This window comes from Gymnoscopelus braueri (assembly GCF_963280865.1).
Source record: "Gymnoscopelus braueri genome assembly, chromosome: 12".
In the NCBI taxonomy this organism is placed as follows: domain Eukaryota; kingdom Metazoa; phylum Chordata; class Actinopteri; order Myctophiformes; family Myctophidae; genus Gymnoscopelus; species Gymnoscopelus braueri.
The window spans coordinates 5,199,472-5,222,390 of NC_137614.1; the positions used below are offsets into that span (position 1 = coordinate 5,199,472).

At 39.9% G+C, this 22,919-nt stretch overlaps 1 protein-coding gene across 1 annotated transcript; it reads left to right on the forward strand.

The window, feature by feature from the left end:
• The first annotated feature begins 157 nt into the window (after nucleotides 1-157).
• On the forward strand, nucleotides 158-18,263 carry LOC308097515 (voltage-gated purine nucleotide uniporter SLC17A9-like). Its single transcript, XM_080445334.1, has 13 exons — nucleotides 158-349; nucleotides 5,790-5,987; nucleotides 6,583-6,722; nucleotides 7,495-7,594; nucleotides 7,688-7,812; nucleotides 12,235-12,343; nucleotides 12,572-12,668; nucleotides 13,925-14,012; nucleotides 14,233-14,267; nucleotides 14,513-14,628; nucleotides 15,756-15,811; nucleotides 16,547-16,576; nucleotides 17,376-18,263. Exons 1-13 carry the CDS (start codon nucleotides 189-191, stop codon nucleotides 17,543-17,545), a joined length of 1,425 nt encoding a protein of 474 aa, XP_080301460.1. The 5' UTR covers nucleotides 158-188; the 3' UTR covers nucleotides 17,546-18,263.
• Nucleotides 18,264-22,919: the final 4,656 nt, after the last annotated feature.

The window sequence follows — 22,919 nt, forward strand, 5'->3', positions numbered from 1 at the left end:
CTGACTTGTTTCCCCTAAACGCTCTTACACGCAGTCTTAACCCTTCTCCTTCATACAGTAGTTTCTCTGGCAGTGGTCACTACATGGATTTATACTATATATAGGCCATTTACTGTAACTACAGAAACTATTACAGTAACTAGATAGACATAGTTTAAAAACTTTTTTAAAATTACAGTGTGCTCTGAATGGCAAACGGGTACATATCAGACAACAGTAAACATTTGTTCAATGATCCAGATACGAACGCTTTCACTCCTAATGGATCTCCAAGACCGTATACTAAAGTTTTCACTCCTAATGGATCTCCAAGACCAGAGGAGGATCAACCCCTGCTGCTGTGGTCCAGGTCAGTGTGGTTTTGTTCTCACTTTAATATAAAAGTCTCTCCAAGTGTCAAATGATGCAACAGAACGAGCTTTATTCCAAGTTGTGTCCGTCTGCCTTTTAAAGAGAGTTTGAATATTATAGGCTAACATATTGGGGCTGATACAGCTTACATCTAAAGCAATGTCTAAATTATGGAAAACCTCCTTAAAATGTGTTTAATTGAAAATGGGTTAAGACAGGGAGTAGTGGCTTATTGGGACAGCAAATATAATTAAACTTTCTAAGTCTTTCTGTCACCTATTGTGGACCATTTATCCAAGTAGCCTCCAGTGGTTCTCAAACTTTATCATGTCAAGGACCCCCAAATTGACACTTAGCCCGCGGACTCCCATTTGAAAAAATGACCCCCATAAGAGAGGATTTTTAGCAGTGATTTTCAACCATTTTAATTTCAAGGACCCCCAGTGTGATATGCATTACGCTACGGACCCCCATTTAATGGCATTTATATCTCTGGGACCCCAATTTATATTGTAAAATCTATTTGAATTTTGCGCAGAACTCAAGTACAAATGGACCCTGACTGGTCCATTTGGTTCCATTTGTACACACTCTTGAGTTGCAGACCCATAAGGGTCCATTTGGTTCCTAACTATCATTTAGCTGGGGACCCCCTGGAACTCCCTCAAGTTTGAGAACCAATGGCCTAGGCTGACCCCCTCTACCTAACAACAGTTTGAAAACAGCATGAGGAAACCATAGCTAGCATATGATGCTATGCTATGAATGAATGGGAATCCACCTTTTGAAGAATATAGCATTTGGTCTACACATAAGAAATGGAGTGAAATAATTGCAATTAGTATTAGTGCCTTCTGAGCAATTTCTTTTAAAAACATTTCATTGAGTCCAGTTTATTTTTTTTAATATTTATTTCTATATATATTTTTTTATGTCTTTGGGGTCTTTTTGGCCTTTATTTATAGTTTTCAGTCGAGACAGTCAGGAAACAGGGAGAGAGATGGGGAGAGACATGCAGCAAAGATCGTCGGGAACAGGACTTGATACATACAGGCTACATTGGAGACTAGGTGCCCGGACCGCTACTCCAGTGGTCCAGGCCAATTGATTCCAGTTTTAATCTCAATATGTACAAAATAAAACGGCATAACAGCAAAATAAGTAGGGATGGGCAATATTATCGATTTCGCGATATATCGCGATATTTTATTTCGCGATACTGTATCGATACTCCAGGCCGTCATATCGCAATTTTTTATTTTCTTTTGCTTTTTCAGATACAGGCTTTATGAAAAAACATTCAAAGAACCTATCACAGATCTGCAGCTACTCAATATGTAGTGTATATATATACAATATGTAGTTGTGATATATGTATATATCGCAATATATATCGTATCGCAATATGTATCGTATCGCAATATATCGCAATATATCGCAATGATATCGCAATATGTATCGTATCGCAATATATCGTATCGTGACCCAAGTATCGTGATGCGTATCGCAATATAATCGTATCGTGACCCAAGTATCGTGATACGTATCGTATCGTGAGATTGTTGCCAATACCCATCCCTAAAAATAAGCATTGTTTTCTACTTCTGCTCATGAAGGCTATGGCCCTCGTGGCCCCTCAGGTTCAGCTCATGCCCTTCAAAAAATGATACCCTGATTCCCTGAGGCTACAGTGGCCTTTGGTGGCCCTGGGGTTTGGGATACAGAACTGGAGGAACCAAATCCCAACATTGAGGAATCAGAATCGCTTCCATCACATTAGGAACCGTTTATCATTACCGTACCCGTTTGCCATTCATATATGCAAGATATGCATATATATATATATTTATTTTATTTTTTTTTTCACCCAAAAATCGGAGGCCCCCCCAGTTGGAGGCCCGTGGGCTGCAGCCCACCCTAGCCCAACGGTAAGTCCGCCCCTGTCAGCAGCACACGGCAAACACACAGGCCGGCTGCATGTGTTTGGAGACAAAGGACAAGGGGCGAACGGGAATCCAGTCCTGTTTTTATAGTGGGAGGAAGTGAGGTCACCACCACAGGTACCACTGAACCCTATTGTGGTGTCTTGTGGAGCGGAGGGAAAATGGCATTTTGGCAATGGTGGTTTAGAAAATGCCACCATTTACTTGAGGACAGGAATAGATTAAGTACTACCAGCTAAACTATTTTTTTGTTTGTCAACTTTAATAGTTGTGGTTTCCATTAAGGTGAACCGGTACTGTAGTCTATGTTGATGAGAAAGTCTAAGGGATGCCGATGCAGCAATGGAAAAAGACTTGAGAGTCAAAACCACTTATGTATGATGAGTGGTTAGGGACAGGTCGATTTTTAAAGAAGGGTACCCCTGGAGAAAATGTATGTGCCCTGATCTAAAATGGCATGACCCTCCCTTTGACAAAAAAAATAAATCAATGACCCTCCCCAAGTGATTAAAAAAAAAAGATGAACCCTCCCCGCCTAGGAGTGTCACGATATATTGTCCCACGATATAGCCTATCATGGTTTTAAAATGTGACGATAGGTATTGTCATGATGTCATACTGTATCGTAATATTTTTTTGTTATTAAAACACTTTCCTTTTTTTTTTGCCTATGAAAGTTATAGGAGTTCTTACTGTATGGTGTATGATATGAAATGTAAAGCTTATCATAATCACAGTAATTATTAATCATGTCTTCCATCATATTCAAGGTATTTTGGAGAAACAGACTCCAGTCACTTTCAGTTTAAAGCACTGCTGAGAGGAGGTGTTGTGGGTCAGCTGATGCTCGTTGACGCTCGTTAATCAAAGCAATTATGCCTCTGCACTCTCAAATAGGCCTACATCTAATCTAAGATGGTTTACATGGTATTATACTGTATCTGGTATTATAGATTTTTTTGAGCTGTTGGAAATAACTAGGCTGCACTTGGTTGGTAAAGTCCAGATGACAAGAATATGAGGTTTGTGGAATTTATAGTCATGCATTGTTATATTATATTATATTTGTTATATTAGTCTATCTGTCCTCTGAAACAATGGGTTTATAGTTAGTGAGAACTTCACTTCTCCCTTAAGCTTGCACAAATGTATTTATTTGTGTGTACAAAGCACTTTGTAATTGTTTTTTAAAGTGCTTTATAAAGTTAGTTTAAACTAAAGATGATGGCCAATGTTGATGATACATGAGAAAAGAACATTAATAATGTATCATATCGATATCATATGCCCAACATCATGTATTGTATCGTGAAATTAGTGTATCTTGACACCCCTAACCCTCCCCATCATCCCCGTCCGATGTTTTGCTTTCCACATTACTGTAGTCAGTCTTGCTAAATGCACAGTGTAGTATCTGTAGTAGTGGTAGCAGAATGGATAGTGTTCTCAACTTCGATGTGGGAAACCCATTGAATCCTGTTCAGATTGAAGAAAGTTGAGTATTTGGTAACAGTAGTCAGAGCTGGCCCTGAGGAATTTGATACCTATATAGGCAGCATTTTACCTGGTGCCCCCCCCCCCCATAGCCTATTATTTAATAATAAATAAGGCTATTTCACAAACACAAATAACTAGGACACCGTGTAAATTACAAAAGCCAAATTACAATTTACAATTTTGGCATTTAGCAGATGTGATTTACAGTAAGCAAGATAAACTCAGTAATCTAGGATCATAGATAAACCAATAACCTATCATCAGTCTAAACATTATAATGATATAAAAAATAAAAAAAAGTATGTACATTGAAACTATACACACACTTAGGATGCCAGGTCAACAATGACCTGGCATCTGTCTAAATAAAATGCTATCTAAATTACATTTTAACGTTTGCATAAGACTGCATGGTCATCAAGGCTAGAACATTTAAAACAAAACTATTATATATTAATATTAATGAATTTGTATTGGGTGTTATCTGAGTAGATAGAAAGGTGTGTCTCCTGGAATAGAGAGAGAGAGAGAGAGAGAGAGGACCCCTGAAAGTCTTATTAAAGAAATGTAACTTAACGTGCTGTACTGCACGTCATTGCCATTCACGTGGCCGTTGCATGTGCATTTTGCACGCATATTCACGTCATGTACTTTCTGTACCATGAAATTATAAACCGGTTTCAGCACATACCTAGGGATGTACTGATATATATTGAAACAGATTTGAAATGTCAAACATGTCAAGCCTCTGACGTTTTTACATGTAGTTCATCATGCAACACGTGTGTGTTCCGCCCTCAAATTCTTCTTATGGAGGCCATCACCCCTGCCCGCACACACGCGTTAAAGTCTATTTAAGTTAATGTAAATATATATTAAGTTCTAAATAAAAACGGGTTTCACTCCCACTCTTTTTCCCCACTGTTGACCACTGTTTTGCTGTACTAAAAAGGTATATAAAAAACGGACTATTTTATCAATTCAAAATTGCATGACCCTCCCTTGGATTCAAAGTAGAATTGGCTGACCCTCCCTTGGACTAAAATTAGAAAGGCATGACCCTCCCCTATTTTCCTCCAGGGACCCCCCTCTGTAAATTTCGACTGGTCCCTTAATGAAGGGCATGACAGGATTGAAAGGAATGCAGTGTCACAATAGTTTGACGCAATGGTGCCTAACTTTGTTCAGAGGTGAGGAGGCGTTCTGATGGTGAGATGTTCTGATGGTGTGATCAAGGGTTTCCATGGATTATGATTGTGGAATGTTAATATAGTTGTTGTTGACTCCATTCAATGTCTTTAAAAAGCTTTCTTTTTTCAGGGAATCTTGTTGTCTTGTTGTCCTCACATGATGCAATCATGTACGAGTACCACATACAATACCACAAATCTACAGGGTTTTAAGATTAGATATTTTAAATATGTTTTTACATTATAATGAAAAAGTATAGCCGATATCTTTTTCAAAAAAAGGGGAAAAAAGAGGGCCAGGGACAAGTTTTGCCACGGACATGTTTGTCTGCTACTTACCATACACATTGATCGAAATATCATTTCATTCACTTCAAAAAAGGTACATGGTGGAGCTCAAAGTGATTAATTTGAGCTTTCTTCTTCAACTGTGGTTCTCCAAGTGGGGTGTGGGGACCCCCATTTGTACACTCTCAGAGTCATGTTATGGCGGTCCTTGGAAACAAAATACACAAAAAAAGAGAAACACTGGTATTGTAATGGTATAGCAGACGTGAAGTCTACATAATAATATTTTCCAAAAAATCTTGTTTTCAGAATATTTTTTAAAACCTGGCACAAAATATTTTCAGATGGGGGGCCCGCGGGCCAAATACATAGTAATCTGGGGGTCCTGGCACAAAATATTTTCAGATGGGGGGGGGTCCGCGGCCAAATACATAGTAATCTTGGGGTTTCCTTGACGTAGAAAGATTTGCGAGCCACACTGAACTAAACCCTTGGTTACTTTGTGCCCACACACACACAGACCGGTGGCGCGGACCTGGACCTGGATGCTGCTGCTGGGCACGTGTCTCCTCTACTGCGCCAGGATGGCACTGCCAGTCTGCGTCGTCACCATGGCCGCCACGTTCAAGTGGAGCAAGACGGAGTCCGGACTGGTTCTGGGCGGGTTCTTCTGGGGGTACTGCCTCACACAGATCCTAGGAGGACACGTCAGTGACAGGTAGATACGCTGAATACAACAATGGTTCTCAACCCGTGGGCTGGGGCCCACCCACCTGATGGGTGGGCCGCGAACACTTCAGAGCAGGGGTCTTCAACGGTTTTCAGGCTAGCTGAGAGAGAGATGAAGCAGGGACCCCCTCTATATTGTATAAAATTGTGTTGCATATTAATAATCAGATCTACAACCTCACAACGCCTCGCAGAGCGAGGCGTTGTGAGCTTGTAGATCTGCTATTTCTTTGGCTAAAGTTCTCCTTAGAAAAGGGATGCTAGGGTTCAAGTGGTTAATGTAGAAATAAATATCATACCACGCAAACATTTAGCGGACCCCCTATGGTAACACTGAGGACCCCCTACGGGTCCCGGACCCCCTGTTGAAGACCCCTGCTTTAGAGATTTTCAAGTGGGCCCTGGTCCAGAAAACCTTGCCTGTACTGGACCTGTCCATCTTACATGTTACATTTTGTACATTCTCAGAGTTACAAATGTATAATCATTAGCGTTTTCTAATTTAGACTTAGATTTGACTGAGTTGCATTTGGATATTCAATGATGTAAGGTTTAGTTTTGCTGGATGTCCTTTGCTCCATCAGGTTGGGTGGAGAACGCGTCCTGTTCCTCTCCACAGTGTCCTGGGCCTCCGTCACCGCCGTTACGCCCTTGCTGATGCGCCTGGGCTCTCATTCACTGGCTGCCATGACCATGGCCAGGTTTCTCATGGGATTATTACAAGGTAGGTACACAGCATGGGTACCTACGACCTACTATCCAGTGTTGATTTTGACGGCAAACTTTGTTTTAGTTTTAGTCATTTGTCTTTTGAATATTTTATATTCATCTGAAATGTTTTAGTGTTAGTCTAGTTTTAGTCGACTAAATATCCTCAGATTATAGTCGACTAAATCTACAGTTGATTTAGTTGACTAAAATGTATTTTGGCGGTGCCTTGATGGCGTCGTAATGGCAGATTTTACACTTGGTTGCATGCTGAAAATAGCCGATTTACAACCAAACATAAAATGACTTATCTTTTAGTTCTACTGGATCTCTTCTCCACTCGTCCCTCACTAACATTTAAGTCTCGTTTTTTTTGTTGACGAAATTGTCAATTAAGTCTTAGTTTTAGTCATCGTAGCTTAGTTTTTATGTAGTTTTCATCAGTGAAAAAAGGTAGTCGACCAACATTTATCGTCATAGTTTCAGTCGACGAAATCAACACTGCTACCATCTACTAAGTATGAACAAAATGTTGATTGAACTGTTGAAGTTATAAGAACATGAATAGTGCTTTTAGATACCTTTAGAGTAAACTCCCACACTCTGGCTGATGAACCGACAATAAGCCGACCTATACTTACTTACTTACTATTAGTGTAACACAAGTGTTACAGGCTGGCGCACAGGTTGAGAACCACTGCTTTAGAAGACCTGAACAATATACTGTATACCTTCCTTTCCTTTGCTTTTGTAAACATAATATATGATTTCATTATGTTTTCCTATAGGTGTTTATTACCCATCCCTGGCCAGTGTTTGTTCACAGCGTGTAACTAAAGGAGAGAGAGGCTTTTTAATGAGCACTATGAACAGTGGCTGCCACATTGGGTACGTTTCACACGCACGCACGGACGGACGGACGCATGTACACAGTTTTTTTAGCAGCTTGCTTTTTACATGTGTGGTATGCTGTTGTTACAGAACCTTGCTGATGGGGGGTCTGGGTTCTCTCATGCTGGAGCTGTACGGCTGGGAGAGTGTGTTCTACGGTACCGGTCTGCTGGCTGCTGTCTGGGCCTTCGTTGTGTGGCGGTTCCTCCTGGAAGGTACAGTATGTTGTCACAACACATCACTTCATCAATGCTCCTCACCGACACTGTCGGGTGGAAACCTTGTATGTCCATAACGGTTCCTTTTTTAGTATTGAAAATAGCCGATCTACAAGCTCAACACGCGTCCGATCTGGTATTGCATAACCGGGCGGGGGCATGCATTCCCAACTTGCATTGTTCCCGACTTGCGCATCGCCGATCCGACCGATCCGACCGATATGCCCATATATAGGCAGATATGGAGATCCGGTTGTCCAGGAACCACCGATCCGACCATATGTGGGCATACTGATGACATCAGGGATCTCCATATATATGCATAAAAGGGACACAGGCAGACAGATACAGAGATCTCCATATATGGGCATAAAAGTGACACAGATATGGGTACAAGGTGTATTACAAAACCGGATGGGTCATGCGTTCGCAAACAGAACCGCCGATCTGACCGATATGCCCATATATAGAGGTTCGGGCCGCTATGCCGCCCTCACACCTATGTTGCACCGGCAAGCCGCCTGATGCCATGAGGACATGTCAAGGTTAGACGACTCACTCCATATTTGGGCGTAGCTGCATTGGGAACTCCTTATTTGGTTACGGCTGAGTCACCATGACTCAGCCGTAACCAAATAAGGAGTTCCCAATGCAGCTACGCCCAAATATGGAGTGAGTCGTCTAACCTTGACATGTCCTCATGGCATCAGGCGGCTTGCCGGTGCAACATAGGTGTGAGGGCGGCAAAAGCCGCGCTATGCTCATAGCGCGGCACCGAGTGCCCGCTATGAGCTTGTAGATCTGCTATTTTTGAATAGCCAAAGTATAAAATATGGCTTAAAAGGTTAAAATGATTGTGATGCTATATTAACTAATTTTGCTGGGGACCCCCTGGTACCCCCCAAGGACCCCTGGGGGTCCCTGGACCCCACTTTGAGAACCAATGATCTATTACATTCCACATACCTCTGACTTTGTGTCTCTCCTCCACCATTGCCCAAATATGGAGTTCCACACTGATGTCATTATTATGATGTCATTATTACATTATGTAGGATATGGAGTAGGCCTGTGGAGTCCCACACACAGTGACGTCATTCTAATTCTAGTTGCAGAGAAACCAAAACAAGAACACAGCATTATCTTTCCACAGGTAGGAGGCAATAAAGAACTCTTAAATCAACAGAGTGTGATTTGAACAAATAAATACATCTTTAGTGAACATTCTAAAAGAAGAGTGTTTGTAGCGTCACTCAGAGCCTAAATGTCCTCACAGCCTTTTTCAGAAGAGGGTTTTTCCTGCTCTGTATGTCGCGGCAGATTTAAACATCCCGTTCTGTCATGTAGCCACAGCTTCTGTAAAGTCTGTCTACAGAAATGTCGCACACATAAGAAAAAAATGGAATGTCCACTTTGTAAGAAAACAAATAAAAGAAAAGCTCCGTCCCGTAACCCGGCCCCAAAGAACCTGTGTGACACCTTCATACAGGAGAAACGTCCGAAAATGGATCCCAAGGAGTCAGCCGAGGAGTCACTGAAGCTCTTACAGAAGAAACTGAAGGTCTTTGATAAAGTTAAAACAAACTGTGACCAAACGGCGGAACACATTAAGGTCCAGACCCAGAACACAGAGAGGAAGATTAAGGAGCAGTTTAAGAAGCTTCATCAGTTTCTACAAGAGGAAGAGGAGGCTAGGATCACTGCACTGAGGGAGGAAGAGTCCATAAAGAGTCAGACGATGAAGGAGAAGATTGACGATCTGAACAGAGAGATTGCAACGTTTTCGAACACGATCAGAGCCATAGAGGAGGAGCTGAGAGCCGAACGCATCACACAGAACTACAAGACCACAATAGAAAGAGTCCAGTTCACACTGCAGGACCCACAGCTGGTCTCGGGAGCACCGATAGACGAGGCCAAACACCTGGGCAACCTGGCCTTCAGTGTCTGGCACAAGATGAAGAACGTTGTCTCCTACACTCCAGTCATCCTGGACCCCAACACTGTCCATCCAAGACGGATCCTGTCTGGCGATCTGACCAGTGTGAGACGTGGAGAAGAGGAACATCCGCTTCCCGACAACCCCGAGAGGTTCGACTGGTGGTACAGAGTCCTGGGTTCTGAGGGCTTCAACTCAGGGTCTCACAGCTGGGATGTGGAGGTTGGAGTCGTTGCAAGCTGGACACTGGGTGTGTTAGCAGAGTCTTTTCAGAGGAAGGGACATTACCAGGGACAAAGACTGGGTCAATGCTGGTGTATACATTTATATGACGGTGAATACACAGCAGGCTCCAGAGAGTCAGCTACTGTTCTCTCAGTGAAACGGAAACCCCGGAGGATCAGAGTCCAACTGAACTGGAACAGGGGAAAGCTGTCCTTCTCTGATCCTGACACTGACACACACCTACACACCTTCACACACACTTTCACTGACACACTCTTTCCGTACATTTATAATGGTGATGATACACTCCCTCTTAGGATGTTACCAAGGAAGATCAGTGTGATTAAACATGTTTAATTATACTGATCTACTCTAGAACGCTGCCAGATGGGAATGCATGCCCCGCCCCCACATGTTGTACTCGTTGTACCACTTAGAAACTAGTCCCTGCCAAGCCAAAGTGCAGTAACTACGTTTTTGGACACACCCACTTATTTGTGTATCGCAAAGGTCAAATTAGCCTTCGTGATTTTGGGGGATGAACAATTACCTCAAAAACAGATGTACCTTTATTGTAATATCACTTATATGCCGATATCTAATTTGGCTGACCAGCTGAAATCACTTTTAAACACATTTTTCAATTATGTTTTTCCTCCGTAGTTACTGCACTTTGGCTTGGCAGAAAACAATTTCATGACAAAAACTAGGAACACAAGGAGCTTGAAATATTAACTGGAGGTTATCACTAGGAGTCAACCTGAACACTGTAACAACATCTAAGAGCTGGCAGGCAGTACCATGAGGAACTGAGGGTTTAAATACACAGGGTTACCCAGATACAGGTGAACACAACCGACAATCAACACAGGGATTGGCTAGGAGACTACACAGGTGGAGAAAAATAACAATCACAGGGAGGTGAGATAAGACAGGTAACAGTAACGAGGCAAAAGAGGAAACACTAGGACAATACTACATAATAAAATCTAACAGACAGGTCATGACACACATAGGGTGCGTTCGGAAATTGCGCACTGGAGCGCACTCGCCTATAGACCAATTATTTGTTTACCAACATTGAGACTGGACGCACAGGTGATTGTTTCACGCAATCAATTCCCAACCTGTTGTTTCGGGGTGCGCTAGTTTCAGCACACCCCAACACACACACACACACACACACACACACACACACACACACACACACACACACACACACACACACACACACACACACACACACACACACACACACAGACAGACAGACAGACAGACAGACAGACAGACAGACAGACAGACAGACAGACAGACAGACAGACAGACAGACAGACAGACAGACAGACAGACAGACAGACAGACAGACAGACAGAGATTTTGTGCATAGCTACACAACACCAACACAACATCAACACAAATACACATCAATGCAACATCAGAACACAGCTACACTAGTCTACGCAACACGAGACAAAATTAACACAACTACACATGACAACATCAACACAAATACACAATTACACAACAACACCAACACAACATCAACAGAATAACTATACAATGCCATCACAACATTAGCACAAATACTCATCAGCAGAACTTGATCATTTGTATTGAAATTGAATATTTTATTTATACTCAATGAAACTGATTATTTTGATTGCCGCCACAGTTGTGTAACCCAGAGGTTCTCAACCTTTTGGGGATCAGGGTCCACGTGTTGTTTATTTGAATGATCAATCAATCCATTGTGTTCGACTTGGCGTTATTATCTATGAAATCTTTTTGGGGGCCCACTAGCAAAATCCTCACAGCCCACCGTTGTGAACCGCTGGTCTAGCACAGTGGTTCTCAACCTTTTCAGGCCACAACCCCCCCAATAATCATATTTGAACTGGGGACCCCTCCACTCTGACAAGCACTTGGAATTGTAGGAGTTGAGGCATTGTATTTAGTTTGACTCTGTTCCACAGATAATTATTGTGAAAATAGCCGATCTACAAGCTCAAAACGGCATTTTTTTTGTTGCCTCTTTCTTATATTATTTGACAATTTGGTAGTATCGTTTTTTTGATTACTTTTGATGCAGTAATGGTCATTTTTCTTTCTTTATTTTGTTTGAGGTCTTAAAAGTCCTTAAATTGTCACTACACTATCCTCTGGGGACCCCCCCTAAAATCATGTGGGGACCCCCCTGGGGGTCTTGACCCGCTGGTCTAACATTCAGTGATGTGATGTGTGTCGCTGTGTTACAGGTCAGGTCATCCCCATCAACCAGCTGAAACAGATGCTGAGCAGCCAGGGTTCCAGCTGCAGTTTATCCAGGGTTACCTGGCTGGGCCTTCTGAAACAGCCCTCTGTGTGGTACAGTACAACCATAATGTCTTGTAGATCTTGTAAAGCTTGTAGATATGCTATTTTTTTTATTTGTATACAATTTATACATTTGAAAACTTGTGAAATGAGACTTTCTACTTTTGTACTTTTACTCAAGTAAATGTTGAATTCTGGACTTTTACTTGTAAAGGGGTATCTCTCTGTTCTCTCTTATACATGTGTTCCATTAACGTTGTTCTCTCTCTTCTCTCTCAGTGCCATGGTTTTCACTCACATGTGCCACAGCAGCACCACATACACCTTGCTGTCGTGGCTGCCAACATACTTCAAAGACACATTCCCACATGCCATGGTATTCATGTTTTTCTTTTGTTTATACTTTTCTATAGTTTCTTCCTGTGCAGTATGTTGAGACACGTGTTTTCCATCAATCTTTGTATTTAAATTGTTGTGTTTTTAAAGTCTTAGTTGAGTTTTTATTAGTGTTTTTAGTTTTTATTGTAATTTCTGTCGTTTAAAAAACTTTATTCACAGTTAAAGCTGGCACAGCTAAAATATGTAAGATAGATTTCTTATCCACCCAAAATAGGCTACTAGACTTAAGTATGAAATAAATTGCAAATTAAAACTAAGGACATATTCTCTATGCTTTTAGTTTGTTTCATAAACATGACTTTACATTTGACTTTATGACTTTCTTGGGTGAAGATGTAGTTTTAGTGTTAATGTTACTAACTAAAACTGTGAGAATGAGCCCTTTTGCGGCTGGAAGCAGTACAGAGGCGCTTTTAAAGTGCAACCCAAAAGGTGTATCACCATCACAATACAACAAACAACACAGGAGCTCCAACACAGGCGGCATGGTGGTGCCTGGCTCTCATACTACCACTAAGTGAATAGACTTGTTACTGGCAGCTTTTTATACTCAGCTGGAGCAATTAGTCTGGACTTGGACTCCACCATGTTAAGGGGTAGATCAACAAATACACAAATACATAAATATACAAATATCCTACTACAATAATCCTACAATAAACCATATACAATAATCCTACTACAACCTTACACAATATCCCTCACAAGTCCAAATACACATTACACCCCCCCCCCCCCCCCCCCCCTTGGTCCAGCCCAATTACACTGGAAAACAGAACAGCCCAACTTGGTAAATGTTAAGCTTTCAATCATTACTTTGCATTACCCATATTGCACCTCTCACATTTCACTTAAGTTGGTCTCTATTGCACTCATATACACATATTGCACTTGCCAGATTATCACCGAACATGCTGTCTCCACAGGTGGAACTAGTTAGCCGAGTGGCCAGCTCAGCTGGACAGGACACAACTCAAAATGTTCAGTTAAATGTAATCAACAATACAATCATGACTGCATTCCTTTCTGTGCAAACTACAATGTGCAAATTACGCTGTGCAAATACCAAAGTGACCATATGCTATGCAATTAATCACTCAATAAATAAAGGTTACCATGTACATGTGCACATGAGTAACAGAGGACCTCTCTGTTACAAAAACTAACACTAAAACTTATAGCTAACTAAAAGTTAGTTAACTACAATAAGCTTGCTTCCTCTGCTCCTTCCAGGGATGGGTTTTTAACGTGGTTCCCTGGTTAGTCGCTGTCCCCTCTGCTCTGATAGCAGGATGTCTTTCAGATTCCCTCATCAGCCAAGGTACCTTCATAGTCCTTGTGTTTATGAATGTGTTGAAGTACATTTAATTTGACTTGTGTATATGTATGTGTTTAAGAACATTTTCCTTGTGTTTGTGTATGTTTTTATGTACATTTTCCTTCTGTTTATGTATTTAAGTACATTTGCCTTGTGCTTATGGATCTGTTTAAGTACATTTTAGGTGGCAGAACATGTTGATGACATTGCTTTCTTCCTGTAGGATACAGCGTAGTATGTGTGAGGAAAACCATGCAGGTAAGTGCATGATAAAAGTAATGATCAATTACATCACATTCAGAGAATGGGAGCTTTTCTTTTTTTTGTTGGCCCAATGGTTACACTGTACAATACATGGTTACATTTCTCATTATCTCTCTCTCTCTCTCTCTCTCTCTCTCTCTCTCTCTCTCTCTCTCTCTCTCTCTCTCTCTCTCTCTCTCTCTCTCTCTCTCTCTCTCTCTCTCTCTCTCTCTCTCTCTCTCTCTCTCTCTCTCTCTCAGGTGTTTTCCATGGGTGTGTCCAGTATATTCATCCTGCTCCTGTGCCAACCACTGTCCTTCTCCTCTGCCCTGGCCCTGGTCTCTGCCGCCATGGGCTTAGCTACCTTCACCAGCGGGTAAGTTCATAAAAAAAATTGTTAAGAACATGCGTTCATAATGTTTTAACTCATTAAGACCGGGGAACGCATCTGTGTCATTTTTTTATTTCTTTTGGCTATTTTTGGAAAATAAATAGTGAAAATGTGTGCAAATCTTATATACTATATGTTTTAAAGCAAAACAAATTTACTAGATCTGTGCATCTGCGGGGTCCCTGGAACAACATATTCTGCGATGGGGGTCCGCGGCCAAATACATATTATTTTGGGTGTCCTTGACATGAAAAAGTTTGAGAACCACTGATATTATAGACCAATTATTTGTTTACCAACATTGAGACTGGACGCACAGGTGATTGTTTCACGCAATCAATTCTCAACCTGTTGTTTCGGGGTGCGCTGGTTTCAGCACACCCCAACCCCCTCTTGTGTGTTGGCTAGTGATGCTCGTCCTAGCGAGACCTGATAGAATGGGTTTCATTTGCAACCAGTATGACGCTTGCAACCAGTGTGACGTCGTCTGTTAAGGGGTCTATAGCAACATAAGTTTAGAAAAAAACTGTTAGGATTTAGAAGACATTTTTAGAATCCCCAGAAGCAAAGATTTGAGTTAAAAATGTTTGCTTTAAAAAAAAAAATATATATATATATATATATATATATATATATATATATTCAAAGATTTGCTAAAAGATTTTTCTAAAATAGCAGATATACAAGCTCATAGCGCCCCCTAGCTCTGGATGCAAGCAAACTTTATTATCTGACCATATTCAACATATATCGTCACTGTCGGAGGGAAAGCTTTTATGTCCAAAACCCATTTTTTATTATTTTCAAACCATTTTAAAATAGTGAACATGTGAGCTTGTACATCTGATATTTTAACTCCTTCTGTGCGACACTCTTGTATGACGAAGTAGGGAATTCATGTATGAAAAAACGTAAAAGGTTGAAATATGTTGATATGAGGTTTCTGCCCGACAGCAACGATATTCAACATGCAACGGTACAGTATTTGTGTATTGCATCTCATAAAAATAACTCTGTGCGTGTGCGTGCGTGTGTGTGTGTGTGTGTGTGTGTGTGTGTGTGTGTGTGTGTGTGTGTGTGTGTGCGTGTGCGCGTGTGTGTGTGTGTTTCAGTGGTGTGTCTGTGAACGTCCATGACATTGCTCCTTCCCATGCTGGGGCTCTTTATGGTGAGTGCCAACAGTAGGTCCTAATTATTGTAAAGAAAGAGAAGGTGCTCCCAAAACTATTTATTAATAGAGCGGTTAAAAACTATGATTATTATGTAATTATTATCCCACTTCCCAGGGAGAAAATATTTTGTATATGGATATCAGGCTCCTCTCATGGCACTGAATGGCAGGGATGTCATGTTATGTATTCATGATTAATGATCTTTGATGGGTTCTCTCTCTTGATTTGATACAGTTGGTATCCCAAACTGAAAATCTATGTTCTGTTTACCAGTGGTGTAAAGTAACTAAGTACATTTACTCAAGTACTGCACTTAAGTAACATGTTTTAGGTACTTTTACTTTACTGGAGTATTTCCAATTGTCTATCCTTTTACTTCTACTCCACTACATCTCACAGGCATATATTGTACTTTTACTCCACTACAATTATTTGAAAACTTTATACTATTTTCAAACATTTTAGTACTTTTACTTTTGGTACTTTAAATACATTTTGATACCAATACTTTTGTACTTTTACTCAAGTAAATGTTTAATTCCAGACTTTTACTTGTAACAGAGTACTTCTACATTGCAGTATTGATACTTTTACTTAAGTAAAACATTTGAGTACTTTTCCCACCACTGCTGGAGAGATGGAGAGACCCCTGTTTACTGAACAATCACTTAAAAAAGAAAAAGTCACTTCAATCACCATCTATTATTTATGTTTCTTCTTTTTCTCTACAGGTTTTATGAATATGTGCGGTGCTTTCATGGGTAAGTATCACATTAGGTCGATTACACGTTGCCTGTAAGACATGGCCTATTGCGGCAAAACTGATAACTCTGGTAGAGATTTTACACATAAGGAATAAAATAGAAAACAATTTTATGGGAAAACCAAATTCCATATGAAAAGAATAGCAGGAATAGATCCATCTCAGATTTGAACCACTTATATGTAGACCTGCGTATATACTTCGTCGTATGAAATTGTATAAATAGCAGTTCTACAAGATAAGATTAGACCTGTGTTGATCCAGCTGGGGAATATCAGGTGCTAAAGACAGTACAGCAATTAAACACAGTCAAGGCAACACCATCAGTAAGGTGGCAAAAATTAAATAAAAATAGCTCACAGCACGTTGCTATGGGACATGTAATGAGCTTGTCGATCTGCTGTTATCGCTAGTTTTGAAAATAAAATGTGAATTTTGTATACATTTGCCCACACTACCACATCTGCTGCATTTACAGTAAATTAACTGTTAAAAATCAACTTAAATTGTATTTAACACTGTAAAGTTTTGTGTTTGTTTTCTGTTTCTTTGCGCACATATCTATCTTATTTGTTAGCTTCATTATGTATGGTGTGTTGAGTACTTGAGACATTTAATCATTTTGTATTTGCAACTGTAATAATAGTTTTTATATATTTTTTTGTGTGGACCCCAGGAAGACTGCTATGGCACCAGCTAATGGGGATCCTTAATACAATAAAATAAAATAAAAAAGCCCTAGGTTTGCCAGAGTTAAAGGTGTGTTGTGTGTGTGTGTTTGGTGCGTTGTTTTGCAGGCCTGCTGTTAGTGTCGTTCTCTGGCTATGTGAACGAGGTGACCCTGTCCTGGGTCAACGTGTTCTCCATCATCGTTCTGGTCAACGTCACCGGCCTGGGGGTCTTCCTGGCGTTTGGGGACGCCCGCCGCGTGGACACGGACCAGCGGAACACCGTGACACGCGTCTGAACAACACTGGCTTTGACGAGTCTGACTGTGGTGTATATTTATTTATTATGAATATATACTGAACTATATACTGTGGGAGCCAATCCCAGGCACAGCTACAGGAGGGGAAGGTGGTGCGCCACCTACGTAGACACCAGTGGTGTAAAGTAACTAAGTACATTTACTCAAGTACTGTACTTAAGTACAATTTTGAGGTATTTTTTATTTTAGTGGAGTATTTCCAATTTCCAGTACTTTTACTTCTACTCCATTACATCTCAGAGGCAAATGTTGTACTTTTACTCCACTACAATTATTTGACAACTTTAGTTTAGTTACTTTGTAGATTTAGATTATTATTACAAAACATACATTAACCACTTCAGCCCTATACATTTAGGCCATTTGAAAATAGCCGATCTACAAGCTCACACGCATTATGAGCTTGTAGATCTGCTTTTTTCAAAAGATTTTTATACATTTGAAAACTTGTGAAATGGGACATTCTGCATAATGAGTACCTTCTACTTTTGGTACTGTAAGTACATTTTTGATACCAATACTCGTAAGTTAGTATTTCTACGTTGCAGTATTGATACTTTTACTCAAGTAAAACATGTGAGTACTTTTTCCACCACTGGTAGACATACTAGGGTGTGACAGCAGAGCTCACAACACAGCAGAGCTCTGGACCCTGATGGGAGAGGAGGGACTGTCGACTAGTGTATATATTATATATATATATATGATGGTACATGTAAAATATGTTGGTAATGCTGGTACTGTATATTGTAGCCTATCAAACTGTCAATATGATTTATGAATGTTTTTTTTATCCTCAGCAATTATTTATTATAATAAACAGTGGATGTTATTACAAGAAAAACTACTGATGGTAAAGAACGTATTATGCTCAATGTGGTTTGAAAACATTCAGGAGGTCAGAACAAATTTGAGATTTTATATATATTTATAATAATATATATATATACACATCAAAGTTACATTTGAGTTTATAATTTATTAATATTATTGTTTTCTATTTTATATTCTAATGTATAGTTTCTTTTATTTCAATGTTTTATGCTTTTTCGTAGATTAGTGCCTGTCCTTCATCACACAAGTGTGTGTCTCACTAAAGTAGTGAAACACACCTTCCGTCTTGACTCACCACTATAAGCTTCACAATGTTTTTATTTTATTTGGTACTGTAAGTATGTCTTGATGCCAATACTTTTGTACTTTTAATCAAGTAAACAAAAGTTTTTTCAACATTGTGGTATTGTTATAAATTATTCCACCAGTGAATAGTGGACAGACAAGTAGGGTTGGGGTCCTTTTTTTTTTAAACAATTCCCTCGTATCGGGCCGATTTCTTAACGCATTGGTTCTCTAAGTGGGGCCCGGGGACCCCCAGGGGTCCTTGGGGGGGGGGGGGGGGGGGTTACCAGGGGGTCCCCAGCTAAATCAGTTAATAAAGCGTCACAATCATTTTAACCCCTTTATCCATATTTTATACTTTGGCTATTAAAAAATAGCAGATCTACAAGCTCATAGCGGGGCACCGAGTGCCGCGCTATGAGCTTGTAGATCTGCTATTTTTGAAAAATCATGAACATTTGTGCAAATCTTTGAATATATATATTTGTACATTTGTAACTCAAATCTTTGCTTCTGGGGGTCCCTGGAACAACATATTTTGAGATGGGGTTCCGTGGCCTAATACATATTATTTTGGGGGTCCTTGACATGAAAAAGTTTGAGAACCACTACCTTAACGGTTCCCTTTAACCATTCCTACATTTAAAAAAATGCATTCTTCATTAACATTTTTGATAAGCACAGATACAATCATACATACAGCATTGCACACATATTGTTGTAGTGCTTCTCAAAGTGAGGTCCAGGGACCCTGTGGGTTACTTGAGGGGTTCCAAATGGACTCTTACAGGTCTGTAACTCTGAGAACCAAATGGACCCCTTCCATTTGTACACTCTCTCAGAGTTATGGTGGTCCTTGAAATGTATATAAGGTCGAGAACCACTGGCATTGTAATTGTATAGCTAGACATTAAGTCCACATACCAGCTCTGACAGTGTGATAAAAACCGGTTCCGGAAACGGTTCCAAATGTGATGGAACCCATTCTGGTTCAATGTTGGATCCACTTCGCCTCCGGTCCTGGATCCCAAACCTATTCACAAGGTGCTTTCTTTATGGAATCTTATCATGGTTCTCTACGTAGTTCTGAATGTAACCACCAGAGGGCATCGTGATATGAACTTTCTCTCCCTGAGTGACAGGAGTGGGACTGGACATGATGTTGATTTGGGGAAATCATTGAAAATGTAAAAGAGGATAAAAAACAACACAAGAAGCAGCCAAATGAATCTGTATTATCTAATGACATATAATCACCTTTTGTGAATTAAATGCACAACGGCTGCTAATCCTAAGGGACTGGTCAAAATGTACAGAAAGGCACCCCTGGATATAAAATGCCCTCCATCTGACAAAAAAATATAAAAATCACTGACCTTCCCCAAGTGATGGGGGAAAAAAGGATGAACCCTTTCTCATCAAATAAGGACATGATATTTAAAACTGATATCATGTCCGAAACATTACTGTAGTCCAGGGGTGATGCAACTTTGATGATGGGGAGGGCCACTATATTTCCACACTCACTCCAGAGGGCCACATTGCATATGCTGTCGGGCAGACACCTCTTATCTCTGTATTTTAACTTTTTTTCGTAAATTAATGCCGTACTTTGCCACTCTTTGTCACACAATTTTGAGCTTGTAGATCTATTTTTGAATTGGAATCCTGATTATTTTGTGCTATTTTTGAATTGGAATCCTGATCTTTTTTGTGCTATTTTTGAATTGGAATCCTGATCTTTTTTGTGCTATTTTTGAATTGGAATCCTGAAAAGTAACATTTTTATTTAATTTCAAATGCATTTAGTTACTTATGTTAACTTCATGAACTTAAATACATAGACATAAAACAGTCAATACATTTTTGTATACTAGTCAGTAAGCTGCTAATATAGACTGAAGTAATTAAAGCGGGTCATGTTTGCATGTTTTGCATTTTAACAGCTGAAGTCAATAATATATCAGTATTCTGATATTAACCTGCGGGCCGCATTAAGTGAAGGTGGGGGCCGCATGTGGCCCCCGGGCCACCAGTTGCCCATGTATACTGTAGTCTGTCTTGCTAGATATGCACAGTGTACGATCTGTAGCAGTGGTAGGTGAATGGAAAATATTATGCCTGGCCTGATGATTGTGGGTTTTCTTGTGGAGCTGAGCTGGACACATTCCATGTGACCAACTGACCATTATGCACGACTGTCGGGCATAATGGTCAGTTGGTCATAATGTGGAGCTACAGTATATATCATATAGCCCCACATTAATCACATATTTATACATTCAAGAGTTTTGAAACTAGAAGAGATAGTGAAACTACAGACACTATTAATCATGTTTAGGGCAAAAATCAAAACGCTGCCAGTTAATATACAAAAGCTGTTTGAATGTAGTTCAGAAAGTGGGGACAGTAGGCGGAAATATGATTTCAAGCATCAGTTTGCACGAACCACTCAAAGGCAAATGTGTCCTTCAGTTGTAGGAATCAGAATGTGGAATTCGCTCCACACTGACTTAAAATGTTGTACAAATATTTATCAATTTAAAAAATGGTATAAAAAAAAGATTATTAGACAATATGAAGAAGATGAATAGGAAAGGATTTGACTTGAGTTTTCTTTTGTTGTTGTGTTTTGTTTACTATATATGTTTGTTCATTTGTTGCTTGTTTTGTTGCTCGTTTTGCTTGTTTTTGTTTTTGTTTTGATTGTTTTGGTTATGTTTAAACTTGCATGTTAGTGCAGGTACTGGCGGTATGCGCCGAACATCAAGGATATATATATTTTTAAATGGATAGGGGGCAGGTATTAATAAGAATTTATTCTTCTTCCTGCTCCTTTTCGCTCATGGGTGTATGTGATTTAAATGAATTTTTGAAATTATGAATTGTGTGAATTGTTATACACTACCATATGCGAAACAAAATAAAATGAAATGAAATGAAACATGCACAGAATGACTACAAATGATTATGAAACTCCAATTTATTAATTGGTCATTGTAACGTACCTGGCGTATCGTATGTAATTCTACGAGCAACACAAAACACACTGCAGAGAGGATATCTCTGGGTTGGAGACCTAGATTTATGGTTCCGTTTAGAGCAGTGGTTCTCAAACCTTTTTTTCATGTCAAAGACCCCCCAAATTACAATGTATTTCTTCAATATTCTTTGAGAATAGCACATCTACAAGCTCACAAGCAAATCTGCAAGATGTGAGCTTGTAGATCTGCTATTTTCAAATTGCAGATGTACTGTATATAGGGTTAAAGTGGCTAAACTGATTTTGATTTTATATAGACCCCTTGGAATTTAGAGATTTCCTGACAGCGACTACTGTATATTGAGCCACATAGAGCCATGTTTGTGTCTGGAGAACATTCTCCCAAATGGTTTTATACATTTATGTTGAAAACACACTAAGTTGACCCTGGTAAACTTTCAAGGTCACTGACAAGAGGTCAAGAAGAACCTGAGGCCACCCTGTTTTTTTCTACTACTACTGCTACCGTTACTGCGCTACACTCTACATAATCGTCTGTCGTGTGGAAACATGTCCAAAACTGTTACTTTTCAGGATTCACATAAAAAAAAATCTGCAAAAATGGCCGATCCACAACCTGAAAACGCATCTCAACACGTTTCGAGCTTGTAGATCGACAATTTCTGCTACATTTGTGTGACATACAGTAGTATGGCGAACTAGGGCGTTAATTTATGAAAACACATGGAGGTCTCAGTGTTTAACTCTGAAGGTAAATGAACTACCATCAGTGTTAAATTAACATTCAGCACTGCCTAAGCTGAAAGTTAATTTAACTCTGAACACACTATGCAATACGGATACCAAGTCATTATGTTGAGATATAAAGTCAAATAGCAGATCTACAAGAGCATGTAGATCGGCTATTTTCAGCATGCAACCAAGTTCATCAGCCATTACGACACCATCAAATACATTTTAGTCGACTAAATCAACTGTAGATTTAGTCGACTATAATCTGATGACATTTAGTCGACTAAAACTAGACAAAAACTAAAACATTTCAGGTGACTAAAATATGACTGAATGGAACTTTATTCAAAAGACTATGACTAAAACTAAATCAAAATTTGCTGTCAAAATCAACACTGGTTGCAGCTTGTTCGGTTCTCTCAGTGGTTCTCAAACTTTTCAGGCCGCGATAAAACATGCTGGTCTAGCCCAGGTAAACAAACAAATAATAGCCACAAC